This window comes from Etheostoma cragini, chromosome 19, assembly GCF_013103735.1.
Source record: "Etheostoma cragini isolate CJK2018 chromosome 19, CSU_Ecrag_1.0, whole genome shotgun sequence".
Taxonomy (NCBI): Eukaryota; Metazoa; Chordata; class Actinopteri; order Perciformes; family Percidae; genus Etheostoma; species Etheostoma cragini.
This window is the reverse complement of record NC_048425.1, coordinates 4729516-4746310: the sequence shown is the minus strand read 5'-3', so window position 1 is coordinate 4746310 and position 16795 is coordinate 4729516. Positions and strand designations below refer to the sequence as shown.

At 39.8% G+C, this 16795-nt stretch overlaps 1 protein-coding gene across 2 annotated transcripts in view; it reads left to right on the top strand.

The window, feature by feature from the left end:
- The first annotated feature begins 4365 nt into the window (after positions 1-4365).
- arhgef40 (Rho guanine nucleotide exchange factor (GEF) 40) overlaps positions 4366-16795 on the top strand; it is a 40057-nt gene continuing 27627 nt past the window's right edge. For both annotated transcript variants that reach the window (XM_034857029.1, XM_034857028.1), the window contains exons 1-3: positions 4366-4632; positions 12348-12437; positions 13360-13467. In XM_034857029.1, coding sequence (XP_034712920.1) covers positions 4630-4632; positions 12348-12437; positions 13360-13467 — 201 coding nt within the window. In that variant the 5' untranslated portion in view covers positions 4366-4629. The remainder of the gene's footprint in view (positions 4633-12347; positions 12438-13359; positions 13468-16795) is intronic.

Below are 16795 nucleotides of genomic sequence, written 5' to 3'. Positions count from 1 at the left end.
GTTTAAAAAAAATAGATGCATCAAACATGACTTGGGCAGAAACCCAACATTATTTCTCTGAAGTGCAAATTGATTGAATGTTAGTTGTAGCCTTAACGTCACAAAGATAAAGCTGGATTTATCTTTAAATGTTTAAAAATAATTATTTCTGCTTTCAAACCCGATATTTGGTACAAAGTACAGACAGAAGCATTTAGTTAAGGTGTAAATCTGTTAATAAATCTAAATAAATATTTGGCAGATACATAATGAGTGACAGGTGGTTCTTGATGTTTGGCAATTCAATGATATTTACCAAATGGACACAGAATTGCGCCCCTCACCATTACTCTAACCCATGTTGATGCATGGCCAAAGGAGAGCTCTCCCTGTGGCAGGACCCGCCTTGTAAGGAGCTCAATTTCATCTGCCAATCAGGTAAAGGTTACACCTCACATCCTGCATGTGTGCACATATTTTCCTTCATCACAATACTTGGCTATTTATGTCCCATAGGTGCTGAGTAGGGAGCATAAAGAGTAAATTTCAACAGCACCAATAAAGCCACAAGCCCTAAGTAAGAGTTAAACATATTCAAACCTGTATTTTTTAAGTCAAAAAGGGCAATGTGAAACTTCCTGCCCTCCTTCTATGTCAGCTAGTGTTGGATTGGCATTTCAAGATGTTAGGTTTCTACACAAAACATAGATCAGCCTCAGTCATCTGGATGCATTCATTTTCATTCTCTTCAAATAGGGATTGGGGTCCTTGTAATTTCATGTAACTAGTTATTGCATTTTTGCTGTGCTGCTCCTGGTGTCTTCTGTGTTAACAATACTCCCATATTTAGAATGTTCTGAGTCAAAATCACCAATCATCATCATCAACTCCTACTTATTACAGTATCGTAATGAGTAGGAATTGATGATGAAAAAAGTGATACATATACAGTATGTATCAATAAGTTTTGTGTAAGATGTGTTTTATCCCTTAGTTAAATAGACAGCCAATGTACCATGCATCATACTAAGGCTTAGTATGATGCATGGTACATTGGCTGTCTATTTGATTTTTCTGTCACTTGGGATGGTTGTGTAATGTATAAAATACCTTGAAGATGTGAAAGGCAGAACTGAATTATGAATAGCCATGTTCACCACACCAAAGGTAGTTACATTTGCATTAAAGCAACAGAAAATGGGGTACTGCCTCATATTTATTCTGTAATCGTCTGATTGACCTTGAGAGGTAGGACAAAATTCAATCAAAAAATATGCAAGGTGTGTCTGTAGCCAGTGTAAATAAAGCTGCATGACTGTGTTTTCAACCTCCCATCCACCCCATCCTCCTCACCTCACGGATCAGGGCTCTCCTATACAGCAGCAGTCAATGTGGTGGGTGCAGCGGTAATTACATGGAATACATACAAATTACAGTGCGTTACCTTTTGTAGCTATATGTACAAATGTATGTACGAATGGTTCATGAGAACAGCCTGCTCAGATGCGTCAATGACAACCCTTTTTCCAGTAGGATTTAATCCTCCCGGTTTTACCAATTACTTTTGGAACGCCTCCAAAAGCTAAACACAGTAACACCCATCTATAAATGATATAGTGCATGCATATGTGTAGCAGAATCATTGCTAAAGTAGTGTGTTATAGAAACTGACTCAAGATGCACAAACACACCCAGAGGCATGGAAACTACCTCGTGCCAGGCATTGAGCCATCATGACCTTAACCAAGCACTGAAGAAATTAAACAAGATTTAATAGAAGTCAAATTGAGGTCAAATGCTTTTGAAGCCCAATATGTCACGTTGTTGTCCTTCTTAAGGATTTTTGATACTATAATCAAACAGGTAAAAAAATAAAATCTCATACGTTAGTTCTTACACATCGTAAGCAATGTTGTCAACCCTGTTGGAATTAAAACAGTGCTCTGTTCTTTATTAAACTGAGCCTGACACGAATGTGTACTTTAGTAAACCGCATCTTATTCAACCTCTGTGTAAATAATGACATTAATGACGTCTGAATTCCCTTTAGCTGATTTCAGATTCCTGGTATCATGCATGCTTGCTTACTCACACTCACATGAAAAGGACAGAGCCATAGTTAGTATTGTTAGTTCTTTTGTTGACAAAAGGATAGGTAAGTAAAAATTCAGGTACATAACTGTAGTACATACAGATCAAATATAAGTGATGGAAAAAACCTAGATAAACTTGGACATCAAGCAAATGAGAATATTAAAGCACAATCATTATATGGCAATTTTGACAAAATAAAACTGGGGTGTGTATATCTAAATAAATAGATATACACACATACATACACACACAGCGTAAGTATACAAATATTCAGTCAGAGTTTTTTTTGGGGGGGGGGGGTTGTAATAAGTTTATTACTGTTTTGGTAGTTTTTGTTATTGTAGTGCTTTTCCTACTATGATAAGTCAAAAGTCTGCTGGGCTAAAAGCCATTCTTTGATCACCTCTGTCTGCAGCAAGCTCCTCTCCCTCCTCTTCGCATTATCACACAATAAACACAGGGAGGAGCTGTTGAACCATTGTAGTGAATGTTCAAAACTGACTCTATTCCTTCACTCATTACAGCAGTCCAAACACACACCATAGAGGTTAAATTTAGCAATGGCATAGCAAACCCTCATGGCACAATTATGGGGGGGAAAAGCTATAAAAGACACAAGAAATAGTGAGTAATGGCAATTTAAGCCTTATGTTTAGGAAAAAGTCTCTATCACCATGATATAAAGATATCTCCATAAGGGATGGCATTTTAACACACTGGCTTACTAGGTAATTGTGTACATTTTAAACAAAGTATGTAATGTTCTGTCTGAGGTGACTTAAGTCCTTTAATGACAAAATGACAGCTGTTATGCAAAGTTTGTGATCTCGAGGACAATCCCCACTCCTAAGGGGATGGATTGCAACTCCAACTGGGTGGTTACATTGTTACATAGAGCCCAAAAACGTTGTCAGTGTCTGTTACTGAATGATTCACAAACGATCAGACACTAAAACCTTTCAACAGCAGAAACTTTGCTGCGTGATGTAAATCATATTCCCAGACACTTTTAATCCCACAAATAATGTTCTGTATTTTCGTTGCTTGAATCAGACTGCTGTGGGTTAACCTGAGAAGACACTTACATTTTCTGTATGAATCCATCAAGCCTGGCTAACATATAATCAGCGAATAGCTTTAAAGTGGCTCTCAACATGACGTCCAGTTAACTGGTCATGTTTAGCACTACTTAGCAAGTTAATGCAGAGGCTAACCCTTTACAATGTGACTCCAGGGGAGCTGTCTAAAGGCTGAGAAAACAGCCCCTGGTGATGTCATAAGGGGGATATCGGTTTTGGCTCGGAGACGTCACATATCTAGCAGAAAACATAAACAAACTGGGCTTTTACGTATGTATTGTTATTAAAATCTACAATTTTGACGTGGCCTATTGTATTCCACTTGAATATTTCCATTTAAGTATTACTTCAGAAAACATTGTGGTTGACATTGTGGTGTTCTTTTGACAACGTTTATTTAAAGTTACTACATGCAACTTTTAAATGTTTCTGAAAATGTGTAATGTTCCATCTGATCAGAAATGACCTGTAACAGCAAACAAGACGAACAGTTAAAAAACGCTTTTCCCCACAAAGTCACAAAATGATTTACAGCAGTTAGAATGCACTAGTGTTACACATTCAAAACTATTTGAATACCTCTTCCACACCTGACAAAAGATGGTATTGAGCTGCATCATTGGAAATTAAGGATCCAGCGCTTTGAAGCTGACCCATTCTAGGAAGTAAAAGTCATATCTCCACTTCTATCATTTTTAGCTATTCTTTTTCAAATTTGTCTCTTGCATGTCTACCAACGTGTTGGAAGTCTAATAGTATATTGTTGGAGTAGCTCTTTAACTCTTATTTTATACTATTTTTAAATGCAGTTTAGTGTTTGTTCCCCATCTGTAAACATGAGAACGGTTTTCTGCCATATGAGACAATTTGGAGAATGCAGATTCTACACAAAACCCGTGCTGAAAAACACTCTTCTGTGAGTATTTCAGTGATTACACCAACCCTTTTCATCCTAATCAGCCAAATCACGAGCAGACTTAATTATCTCCCTGCTCATGAATGAGAATAAAGAACATGCAATCTCAACAATAAAAAAATCAGAGGTTTGATGTGTTTTTGCAATTGCTCCTGGGTGGGGTAAACGGCTTTTCATTGTCTATTCATTTAAGTTACTCTGGGGGGATAAACGGAAAGTTTGAGTGCAGAGAGTGACTGTATAGTGCTCTTGTTAGGTGAGAGGAGGGGAGGGAAGGAGGGGTGGAGGGTGTGTGTGGGGGAATGCGTGGGACTGGCGCAGACGGAGAGGGGAGGGGAAAATGCTGTAGGACATTCCCAGGCTGGGAAACATAGCGGAGAGTGAGAGGGAAAGACTAGAGAAGAGGACTATTTTCTTGAATGTAAAGGGGGAAATCGCTTAAAGGAGGTAATGTAGGCTCTTTGATAACAACTGAGAGGAGACCGTTTTTGTGGAGAATGCGGAGAGGAATCAAATACAGGAAAGGAGCTGAGGAATATGTAGGAATTCCTGACTGAAGTCATGGTAAGTACCCTTTTCTTAAACTATGGAGAACTCAAGTTTGTCTGGAAAATGCTGAAACTGATCTAACTTTTCCAATATGAAGATACACGTTTCCAAACTCCTCCAGAATAGTGTTTTCCCATGGCAACATGGCAACACTTTATAAGTTGTGTCTATCTATCTATCTATCTATCTATCTATCTATCTATCTATCTATTCACCCAGGCCTCAACTTCTAACACTTAAAACAGCTGGAATCACTTTTTTAAAAAGTACACTTATATTGTACACATATAATTTATATTTGAGCTTAAGTCGGCATGACTGCCAGTTATAACTGCCAGCATACAAAGTAGTCCAATCCCAGTAGCAGCTAATTACAATGACATGATTTAAAGTAGTGTCATGTTGGTAAGTTTTATGGTTGATTTGCAGATGGAATCAAAGGCTCTCTGTTGCACCTCTAGGGATTTTTTTTTATACCATCCCTACCTACTCATGATCTGATCAGTGACATACAGAGGCAGAGAGACCGAGAGATGAGTCAGGCGTGCACATGCACACACATGAGAAGATCAATTGAATTATGAAAAAAAAAAAGATTAACAAAGAAAGATTTGGATCATATTCCCGCCTCTGTGTGTCAGGCAGGGTGGAGCAGTTTGGCAGCGAGAGCAAGAGAAAAAGTGGACAGAAAGGAAGAGATGGAGTGGGAAAACGTAATAAATAAGGAGGGCAGGGTTACTTTTTTATTTTAGGAGACTTGGACAGCAGCAACAGTGGTTTCGGTGATGCCACATTTTCCACATTGGACCTGGGAGAAAAGGAGAGAGAGAGAGAGAGAGAGTGAGACAGAGAGAGGGGAAAAAAAGAGAAAGTGGGAACAAGGGATGGCATGAACTTCAGGGAAAGAAGAACATGTGCAGTACAGTTTCATATTCCTTTTTTACCAGTTGGGAAAGTTTAGGGTGGAAAACAGCATGAGATGGGGGGGGGAGAAAGTCTGATGAAAGTTATTGCAAACGATTCTCTGTGTTTGTTTTAACCTGCTTGGAGTACCAGGCGGGTGGAGATTACAGCAGTAGAACAATCCAGACAGGGTCAGCGATAATGTCAATCACAGGGATCTGAGTTTCCTGCGATTGTCAAGACTCTCTGCCATAAACGGTGTATGCAGACTGAGGTTGGATACTTTTCAACGCAACTATTTGCATCTTTATTGGGCACTCATGCGGTTTCTTTTTTCTTGTTTATAATTTGCAGTAAAATGTCCAAAACATGGCCATTAACATAATCTGGAAATCATTCAGACTTGAGTTAAAGCTAGTTATTAATGTTTTCATTTGTTTCATTCATGTTTCATGAACACGATGAAACAACACAACATGTCAAACCCACAGAGAACTATCATCTGACTCTGTAGCTCTACGGAGCATTTTAGCGTCTTTCAGCTCATTGTTTTGTTTTTGAGGCCAACAATTTTGGCTGTTTTGGTTCACTCTCACAGTGTTCATCAGCTTTGTTTTGGCCGCATCAGAAAGCTGTTTTTGGTGTAAAAGCTAAAAAAAAAAGATTCTATGCTATCTGCCCAGCACCAGGTAGCAGAGAAACACAGACAGCAATTAGCTGGTGAAAAAAATGGAATATTTAGCTGCTAAAGAAACACATATTTCCCTCTTAGTTGTAAGTAAGGTTGCCAGAAACACAACTCCCAATGAATGCTAATGTTGCTACGTGTAAGCTGGATGTGTAAAGAAGGAATTGTGTGCTAGCAAGTTTGCATGATCAATTTTCGAAGGTCAGAATGCGTCAGTGTTATCGGGTTCACATCTCTAAAATAAGTGACATGACCAGAAACATGGTCAGACATATTTTTCAAACGGTAAACTAAAATATAATTGTTCACTGTAATTCCATGCATCACAGTTTACACAAGTACCTGCAATGAGAAATTAACAAACCAGGCCATGCTCAATTTCAGTTTTACCTTCAAATTAAGTGTTTTTTAATGAAATGGCAAAACTGTTGGCTTAGAAACGGTTAGAAATGATAGACCAAGCTACAAAAATAAACACCCAAACTGTAATAAACTGGAATTATCCTTTAAATTTTACTCTTCACCACCCAGCAACTGTACCTTGCTTGTTGCTACATATATATTGCTGTGATTGTACAATTATGCTAACCAGCTAACACTTGGCTTAGCCTAGCAAAGCCTGAGCTGGGTTGCTTGAGGAAATGTCACACACTCGAACAGCAATAAATTCAATAAATGTGACAAAATGCCATGGTCACTTCTCACTGACCATGAATGGAGGCTGTTTGAAATCTCATCTGCAGTGAAACGTGCCTTTACCCCATTCAGCAACAGACTTTAGCACTTAAGTAGTCTAAAACAATCTGTAAAGAAGCAGTTGGACCCTCTGTGGGTTAAGTCAGACTATACTGGAAGATTTAGGAGAGGAAATCACTCTCCTCTTCTTCCTCATTCCCTTTGTCTATCTGCCTCTTTCTTTTTCCTGTCTCCCCTCTTTTTCTCTGTTCCCTCTTTCTCTGTCGGCGTCTTTCTCATTTTTGCTCCTAATCATATCATATTATCCGAGCTCCTTTCTGCTATAACTCTCTTTCTTTCTCTCTTTCTTTCAGTCCTTCATCCTGTATGGGTCCACATCTGGTTTCTATCATGGTTGCTTCTGCTCTTGTTTCCCATCGATCTCTCCCACCAGTCAGCCTCCTCCTCCTCCTCTTTTCTTTTCTCTTTCCCTTTTTCTGTCTGAACCCTCATGATTCTCTGTGGAGCTGTCTCTCTATCACAGTCTCTTTTTCAATCTGTTGCTCAATTCACTCACACTTTAATACACTGAATTGACATGAAGAACAGTTCAAGTGCTAGCCAAATTCCAAAACTGGTTATATTACCATTTTGTCTATCCTCTTTTCCTGGTTTCTGTGCCAGATCCGTACGGAAGACTTCTTCAGTTTCTTCCGTTTTCAGTCTGCGTACACAAGAGAAAGACAGGAAGTCTGACACAAGAATGACATACCCTGACTCTGTACTGTGCCCAAATCTGACACAAACACAAGGATAGACACTCATTCACACTGTACTGATTGTCCTCCGTGACACTCCACGTGCTGTATGAACACACACACTTTTCCAGTTACTTACTTTCCAATGCGTACAATGTCACCTGGGGGACTGTGACTGGTATGAAGACAGGACATGTGTGTTTGCAGATGTGTGTTTGAGAGCTGTCACATCAGGCAAAAGCAACAGCAGATTTTTACAACAAGCTTTTGCCTTTTACAGTAAAAAAAACAACAACAACTTAACTCAAGTTCCACTTACTACCTTCTTCCAGAAAATTTAGAGTGCTCACATTATGCTGCTTGGCATTTTTCCTTTCGTTTTATTGTGTTATATATCTTTTTGTGCACGTTATAGGTCTACAAAATAAAGAAGACTAAGTCCACCCCAAAAAGACATATATATTATAACATGTCTTTGTAAAAGTTGTGCAATCTTACACTTGACCCTGCATGAACGTTCAGATGTAATACTTTGCATTAGCCCTCTTTTAGTTATCAGACATAGTTATTTAGTAAAACCCAACAACTTGATTCCAAACTGTACTTTTACTTCTGTACACTTTATCCCAGAATGATCACACGTGTCATTAAAGACATGCACTTATATTACCTTCTTTAAGGAATCAGAACACTCACACACTTTTCTGGTGAAAGCTTTTCTTAGCATGCCTAAAATGAACACATGTCATGTTTCTGGTTAAGTGCCTAATTCAGATCTGTTCCTCATCCTCTTTCTAGTTCGGGATCATTTGGTGACAACGTGCGTACAGCTAGTTCTCCTAAAGACATTGGCGAGTGTGCTGGAAAGTCGCTATGTGGTATCGGTTACGGGATGTAAAAACAAAGGCTCTATTCCATATTCATGGCATCACATTATCACATTCTACATGTGCAGATATATCCAAAGTGACTTACAATAAGTAAAACCCCTGAGTGCATTAGCATCAAGTATCTGATTGAAGAGTAACTGGATTACACCTATAGTGCCCTATAAGAGGCACCAGGTTTTCCATGAGAGGTTCCCTTGCTGGGAGTCCGAAAGGAAATCGAATTAACAAATTTGATCTAGGCTGCTTTGTTTCATATGTGCACGTATGGGGCTGTGATCGAAAGGGAGAGTGACTAATTGCATTGGATGCACTGGAACTGTAACCTACAGGTTAGACAGGAGTGACCCTTTACTTACTGACAAAACAAATGGCATTTCTGTGGTGCAAACAACTATTTTACTGGAAAATGTGCAATATTCACATTTTGACATTGTTTTCATGATTTGGTGGAAAAGTAGCATCACTTTTCCCCCTCAATAAGACATCATCCCTTGTGTATTTGAGGGATTGTGCTTCCAGAATGAAATTCCTTTCTTTGGATTTAAGCAGTGGATATTAATGTCCTTTATTGGTCAGTTGGTATTGGTAACAACTGCATTACGTATCAATTTACGCCATATTAGCGTAAAAACTTAAGACCAGGGAACCTTCGCTGCAACGTTACAGACAACGTTGTGTGTACAGTATTTTATAATAATATTGTAAAAACAATTAGATTTGAAAAGGTAATATAGTAGCCCTACTCTAACGTTGTGGTTACCTTGGCAGACAGTCATCATAAAACAATATGAATTTTTCCGTTTTAAAGTTATAGATTTACGTTGCTGACACGTCTACACGTCTTTGTTACGTTATTTACCATTCCACAACATTGTTGATTGGTCACTTACTTACTAAACCGTGGCCATACATTTAGACTTTGTGTATTACAAAAAAAGTATACCATGGTTGTGTAATTATGATCTCCATTCTATCCTACCAATGGCAGGCCATTACTATTTTAGCTTGTCACTGAGATACATTGAGTACAGATCTCCTAGTCTCAATGTAAACACACATTTTAACATGATGCCAATAAGTATTCCAATGGTGGGGCAACCACTAGCTCACCCAGTAGGAGCGTGTGTCCCATGTAGGCTGAGTCCTTTGCTGCACGTCATCCCTCATCTCTCTCCCACTTTTCCTGTCTATCCACTGTCACTGTCTAATAATGGGAAAAAATGCCCACAAAAATAATAAAAAAAATGTATAAATACAAAAAAGTATTCCAATGGTTTTAGGACAGCTCCCAAACCTGACTGGCCTATTTGTACCATCACTTCCATCACATCAAGCAATGGACAAGTGTTGCATTGAGTTGTTGTTCTCTGGCACAAGCCACATATTTGATCCGGAGGAGCTCTATTGAGCCAACTGGGCTCAAATGGCAGAGTTGATCCCATTCAACTTGCATCTGTGAGACACTGTTGAAAGGACAAAGGCATTGCGCACAATGATGTCGGCATTTACAGTCAGTCTGATGACACATTAAGAACTGTGCCTTGAAAAAACACACCAAAACACATTAGTGTCCACTGCCATGTGTTAGTATTTGCTTAAATATAGTACTGTGGTGAATTAACTCAAGTCTTGTGGAATGCTTTAAAAAGGGCTTTAGTCAAGGAGAACGTTCCTGCTGGCTAGCCTTGCAATCCCCTGAACCCACCTGCTGTGCTTTTACTAGGCTCAATATGTTCTGTGAGTGAGCCAGAAGGCTGTTTAAACCTCTTTTACAACCATGACACCTATTAGCCTACAACATGCCCTCTGACAGGCTGTTTACCATAGTCTACGCAATGAGACACCTCCTCCTGTATACGTGATGTAATCGTCTTTACATGAACTTGACTATGAATGACTTTACTTATTAAAATAATGCCACATCTGTGTTCTGTTAGAGAGAGTATAGTGTGTGCTTTACACAAGACTTTAAAGCCTCAATTTGTGCTAAAGTTAGGTTTTTGAAAATAAGTTAAATATATTAAATATATATAAATCTATTATTTAAATACAAGATCTTTCAACGTAGTGATAAACCAGTTTCAAATGCAAAATGTGCAGCAAGGGGCTTTTTCTGCCTTGTTTTAATGTACTGGTAATGACTCTTCAGAGGTTTAATTACTTGGAAACTCGTACGACATGCCAACCATCTGGCAAAGTGTTCACTTGTTTTTAGAGAAATAAGAATGATTGGACATGTATTACCTTTGAATAAGAGCATTTTATGTGTGGCTTCCAAAAGATTGTTTACAAAAAGCCAACAGACTAACATGACCTTAAAGCTGCCCTGCTTCTGGGAAACTAAGCTGCGTTCAGCAACATTTATGTTAGTTTTGTCATTTGTTATTTGCCAAATTGCCGTATTTTCTCCCTTCCAAAATTCTCTGTTACCATGGAAAAATAAAGCTGCATGAATTTAATTCCCCAGCTGTGGCACTTAGTGGTGCCATAAGGGCTGAAGTAACAGTTGAAAGATTACTTTGCAGCCAAGAGAGTGGATAGGAAACAGAACCTAACATCTCAGCAGAGCAGGTCTTCAGCAAGTCATACAGTAGATCTGATGTGACGTGTTTAGGTGTCTTACTCTGTTTATAGGTCTCAGATTTTCCCCTTCAGTCCCCCCAGTGACCTTTTTTTCTGTTCCACCCTACAACTGCTTGTTCTCTCATGTGCCTACATTTTCATTTCCTCCCTGCCTCTTTCAGACTTGGTCTCAAAACACAATTGCAAATTCGTTTTTACATGTGTTTCAACCTTAGTTTGAATATCTGATTTGTTGAATTTATTTTGTCAGGGCATTTCAGGCAAAGTTGCGCAATTGGAAAACAACAGTACTCTTGTTTGTAATACTCATTCCATCCTCTGTGGCAAACTCCAAACCCTATGTATCCACAAAACAAACCCCAAAAATAATTTTCAATGCACTTGAACCTAGGCCTTCTTCCATAAACCACCACACCACGACCAGCTCATTCCCTCCTGGCCACTCTTTCGCTAGCAACTCTTTTCTTTTTCCTAACACTCTGTCCTCTCAATCTGGGATTTCTCCCATTGCTTTCCATCTATCCCCTCGGTTGTCATTCAGCACAATATGCCGTCTGTTGAAGAAAATCCCAACATAATTGTTGTCAGATGACATTTAGAGAGTCGGATGGAGGTGAGACAGAAAGTTTGGTTAGAAAAAAGAAAAAGAGTTGAGATGAGAAAGAAAAGTGAGTAGCGAACAAATTGAGGAAGAGAAGCAGATGGGAGGTTTTAGAGGAAATGTAAAGGGAGGGAGAAGGAAAGAGAGAGAAGTCGGAAAAGAGAGAGAAAAAAGTTGCTGGTTACCATGCCAACGGTCCATGTAGAAAAATAAACAGTATGTGTTGCATGCTCTGCTCTGTCACCCTCCACCTCACAGGCCAGCCCAGTGTTATGATGTGTATGTGTGCATGCAGCTGTGCATGTATGGTGTGTGTGTGTGTGTGTGTGTGTGTGTGTGTGTGTGTGTATGTGTGTGTTTGTGTGTTTATGTGTGTGTGTGTGTAGGGAGTTAACACATTGCAGTGGTTTGACTCTTTTGTTCTGGGGGTTCTTACATTTACTGGGCCTTGGAGGAAACGTTTGACACTCCCCAGACCATACAACAGGAAGTTAAAAGTTAAATATGTGTGTATATTTGTCTGTGTGTGTGTCAGCAAAAAGCGAGACAACCCGGCTGTTAAACACAAACACAGACATTTGCGTCGATTCAGTCATGGATTAACCCTTTCTTACCAACTTTGTCTTTCTCAGGGTTCGGAGGCAATGGAGGACTGTGTGCAGGGGGCGCTCTCATCGCTTTATCCTCCCTTTGAGAGCACGGCACCACCCCTCCTCTCCCAGGTACAACTCCCAAGCATGCAGGCACACGCACACGCACACACACACACACACACACACACACACACACACAGCCTCACATCTTTCCAGCAATAAACAGCGATATATAAATGCATATTCAATTAAATGATGGCAAAATTGGAGAAAGTGGGCAAGGCGATGTCATGTGCAGATAACACTGCTTGCCCCAGAGATAAACTGCTGCTTGAAGCCAACACAAACAATATTTAGCCATCTGGTCAATTATAGCCCAACCCTCTTCCTCCAACCAGCACCATTACATGACATGTTTCACCAAAAGCTGCACGCTAGTTCTGATTTTAAGTCACAACATTTAAAGAGCAGTCAGCTGGGCAATAAGTGGGAATCTCTTGCATTGTGGGTGCGTTATGGGAAGCTTATGTAGACTTTAATACCTCCTTAGTACTACAGAGCACCACAGTCACATTAGTTCTTTTAGCTTTGTTTCCATATGAACCAGTGGACTGAGGGGCCTTTGAAGTAAATCTTTTGGGCCATTTTACGTTAGCATTTATGGTAATTTGGTAATTGGTTTGTTCTAAGTTGCCATGCAGCTTCCAATCAAATATCTTGTTGCTATGGAAAAAGCTGCTTAATGACTTCATGGAAAAGGACGGATAAAATGAAACAGCCTTTCTGATTACATGCTGTTTGGGTTAAGCAAAATTCCTCCGCTCTTGAGCAAATGCATTTCAAAATCCATTTAAAAAAAAGGCATGCAGCTTTAGCTGAAATAAAGGCTGCTCTTAGTTTACGAAAACCTGGCATACTGAACGTAAACAATTTTCCCCTGACATGAATGATATGTAAAGTCTTTTCCATTTTGTTTCATGCATCTAATCATCTAATCACCAAATGCACTGAATACAACTGCATTCACTACGCCTTTCTCCTACTCGTTCAGGTCTTTTCAGTCCTGGAGTCGACCTATCAACACGACAGTCTTCGCTACCTCCTGGACTACTTCGTTCCTGCCAAGCACCTCCTGCACAAACTCCAGCAGCACGCCTGCGTGAGTTCCAAATAGCAAACAGTGCAGAGGAGAACACACACGTAGTTGTATAATCAGCAGCAGAAACCGCTGTTAAATACAAAAAGTAGCATGTGACAAATCTGTCAAGTGTTAGCTTTTTGATTCATTTTTATGTGTGCGGGCAGAGATATTTTTAAGTCTGGAGAACTAATGCAAGACAAGTCTTAGCTCAGTCAAGGCAAGTTTTAAATCAAGTCTTAAGTCCTTAGAAGGCATCTTTGTTTGTAGTTATTTTATGGCAAGTCCAAGTCAGTTGCAACAATTCCAAGTCAGGTTGGAAGTCCTAAAAACAAATCCAATTCATGTCCAATTCAAGTGTTCGTAAGACTACTTGTTTCTAAGTCTTTCCAGGGCAAGTCCAAGTCAATTGGCAAAAGTCCAAATCAAATTCCAGGTTTTAGCAATGAAAGACTTAAATCCTAAAGGGCAACTCCGAGTGAGGCCAAAGGTTTTTAGAACATTTATGGGAGCAAGTCTCAAATTAAGCCTTGTTTTCAAGTCAAGTCTCAAGTCAGTCTAGACCAGTCTCTACGCTTGTGTTATCTTCCCATTGAACATGCAAGTTTTTCTTTTACCGGGTCAAAATTTAAAATTATTCAACGTTTTGGCCGTCTTTTACAACGCTTTGGTTGTCTTTTTCAACACATTTTTCGCTTTCCCCAACATTTTTGTTACTTGTGCCAATGTTTTTGAAGCTTTTCCTGATCTTTTCATCAATTCATTCTGCACTTTTTTTCAATGTTGTTTTATCAATTTTTTTTCAGGTTTAAAAGAAACCAAAATTTCTGATACAAAAACTTTTTGAAAATGGGTCAAATTTGACCTGAGGAAAACACTAGGTTTAAGTCAAGTCTCAAATACTAAAGGACATGTCCAAGTAAGTTTATACAGTGAGTCTTAGGGAGTAGTTGGTTGTTGTAAGGATCCTTAAACACAGATCCAAAGCATGATCATTACTTGGAATTTGGAAGGTAAAAACTTCATTTGAATGATATTGCTCAATTTTCAAATCAAGTCAAGTCAAGTGAGCTAAGACTCACAGCTGTCAGGTCCATGTCAATTTACGGTCTCTATTTTTGTGCCCTCAATCTATGTGTGCTCTTTTATCTGTAGTTCGGTTCATTAGGTCATTCATAAATAACATGCGGGAAAATTCCGACAGAACTTTTAGAAGTAAACAAAGACAGGAAGCAAAGCCAGCAGACAACACGTCACTTCTGCAAGTCTTACTATTGAGAGACAACTGCATGGGTTGATTGTAGCCCGTCATCATAGCACAGCGCAGCTGACTACGGCGGCTGGTTTAGCCAAAAAATGTGTGGTTCTTCTGTTCGAGGTCAGATCATGTTTTCACCACCAACAAACCGCTCCTGAATTAGTTTGAAAGCCTCTTTAAAGCAGCCTTGGTATGCTTGTTTGGTCTGTTTTTGGTGCACATCTGAGTCTGATTGCTGCATTCACACCTGCCCACGCTAACCGCACCGAGGGGGGGAAACAAACTCTGCTGCAATTCAGCCAAAATAATTAAGGCATGGGTTAACGGCCCCAAAGTGTCAAGTCTTCAGGCTAGTATCACAGTACCTTGTGGCATGAAGACACCGGTGCAAAGAAAAGTTCAAGGCTTTTATAATTCGACACATGTGTGACCCTCTATAAGTTACCCATTACACTGTGGAGGGTCAAGTCTGCTCTAAAACTCTAGCTGGCTGGTAAAATAAGTGAAAGTGGCTGCACGAGAAATTTGAGATTTACCGGCGGCTGTGAGCCGCAGACAAAAGAAGTGGTTTCCTTCCTTGGAAGCTCCACTGAATCAACAGAGTTTAACGAAAAACAGTGAAATAGGGCATACATAAATGCACTCTGGTTTTAATTTGAAGACTCCTACATGCATGCATAAAAGCAAATGCATGGAAATATTATGACAGATGAGACCAAACACTGTGCCAACAAAGGAAAAACAGTAAAACTTCCACTTTGTGTATGGGCTCAAATCATTCTCTTTGCACTTTCTGCGTCACACACACAAAGTAAGATAAACAAATTAAGTGCAACATGTACTTAACTCTAAGTTTTGAGGTTTATAGTGAACAAAATGCACACACACACACACACACACACACACACACAAACAACACACACTGTTTAGCACTAGCTCGGAGGCCAGGAACGGTCTCATATTTCCCCTTGATAGTTTTCCTAAACACACACACACACACACACACACACACACACACACACACACACACACACACACAGACATTGCGAGCACACTATGTTTTCATTGTCACTGAGTTGAGCTGCCTGGGACGGGAGTTAGACTGTGAGTCATGACAATAATTCCTTCCATATGTGAGTGTGTTACTGCTGTGAGAAAAGAAAGAGAGTGAGTATTAGAGAAGCGGTGGAAGTCAAAGGAGAGAATGAACATGGCTTTCATTCACCATGCCTGCATGCTTGCACGCATGCGTCCGAAAAAAGAGAAGATGCTAGAGGTCGCAGACTATAGTAGACTGATTGAGGAATTTCTGTAAAACGGGAGGTGCGGGAGAAGGAGCAAACACTGGGGTACTTTGAGGGAGAAGTTGGTGGAGGGAGGGCCAGAGGACAGGGAGTTACAGAATGTGAACGGACTCAAAACAGACACATTCTTTAAGAGAGGAAAAGTCACACATGATGCAAATATCCACCATGACAGACTTTTACTTCAACCACAGAAAAAGAACAGACAAGAAGAGAGACTTGAAATGCAACAAAACTGAATAAGAGGTAGAAAAGGAAAGATGGAGGAGAGGTTGAGTAAGGAATATAATTGAATCACGTCTCGGGAGTCTGGAGGGCACAAAGGGGGGAGGGAGCAGCCCCAAGTCAGTTGATTAGACGTGACTGGGAATATTAGAGAGAGGTTCTGGAGGAGTTTGATACCTCAGACTGCAAGAGGGAGGATATAGATCTGACACAGGATTGATTAAGGTGGGAATAGCATTTGGAACAAGGTTTTTTTTTTAATCAAAACAGATGAGTTGAGGGCAGGGGCATTCAGGACCTTCTCTCCATTTTGATATCCAGACATTTTTAGTGACTGCTTCTTTGTGTGATTTTCTATATTTAGACCCATGTCGTTTTGTGTGCTACATTTAGATTGATTTCACAGACCTATACTTGATGTGTTTTCCGCTAATGAAACAGTGTACTGTTTTAACCGTGGCTGGCTGTTGTGAAAATTGGTCATCTGCGTGTTTTTGTCTGACTCACACTAACTCTCTGCAGCTTTCCAGAGTCTTCTCAACCTGTCATGCCAGCCAAGCAG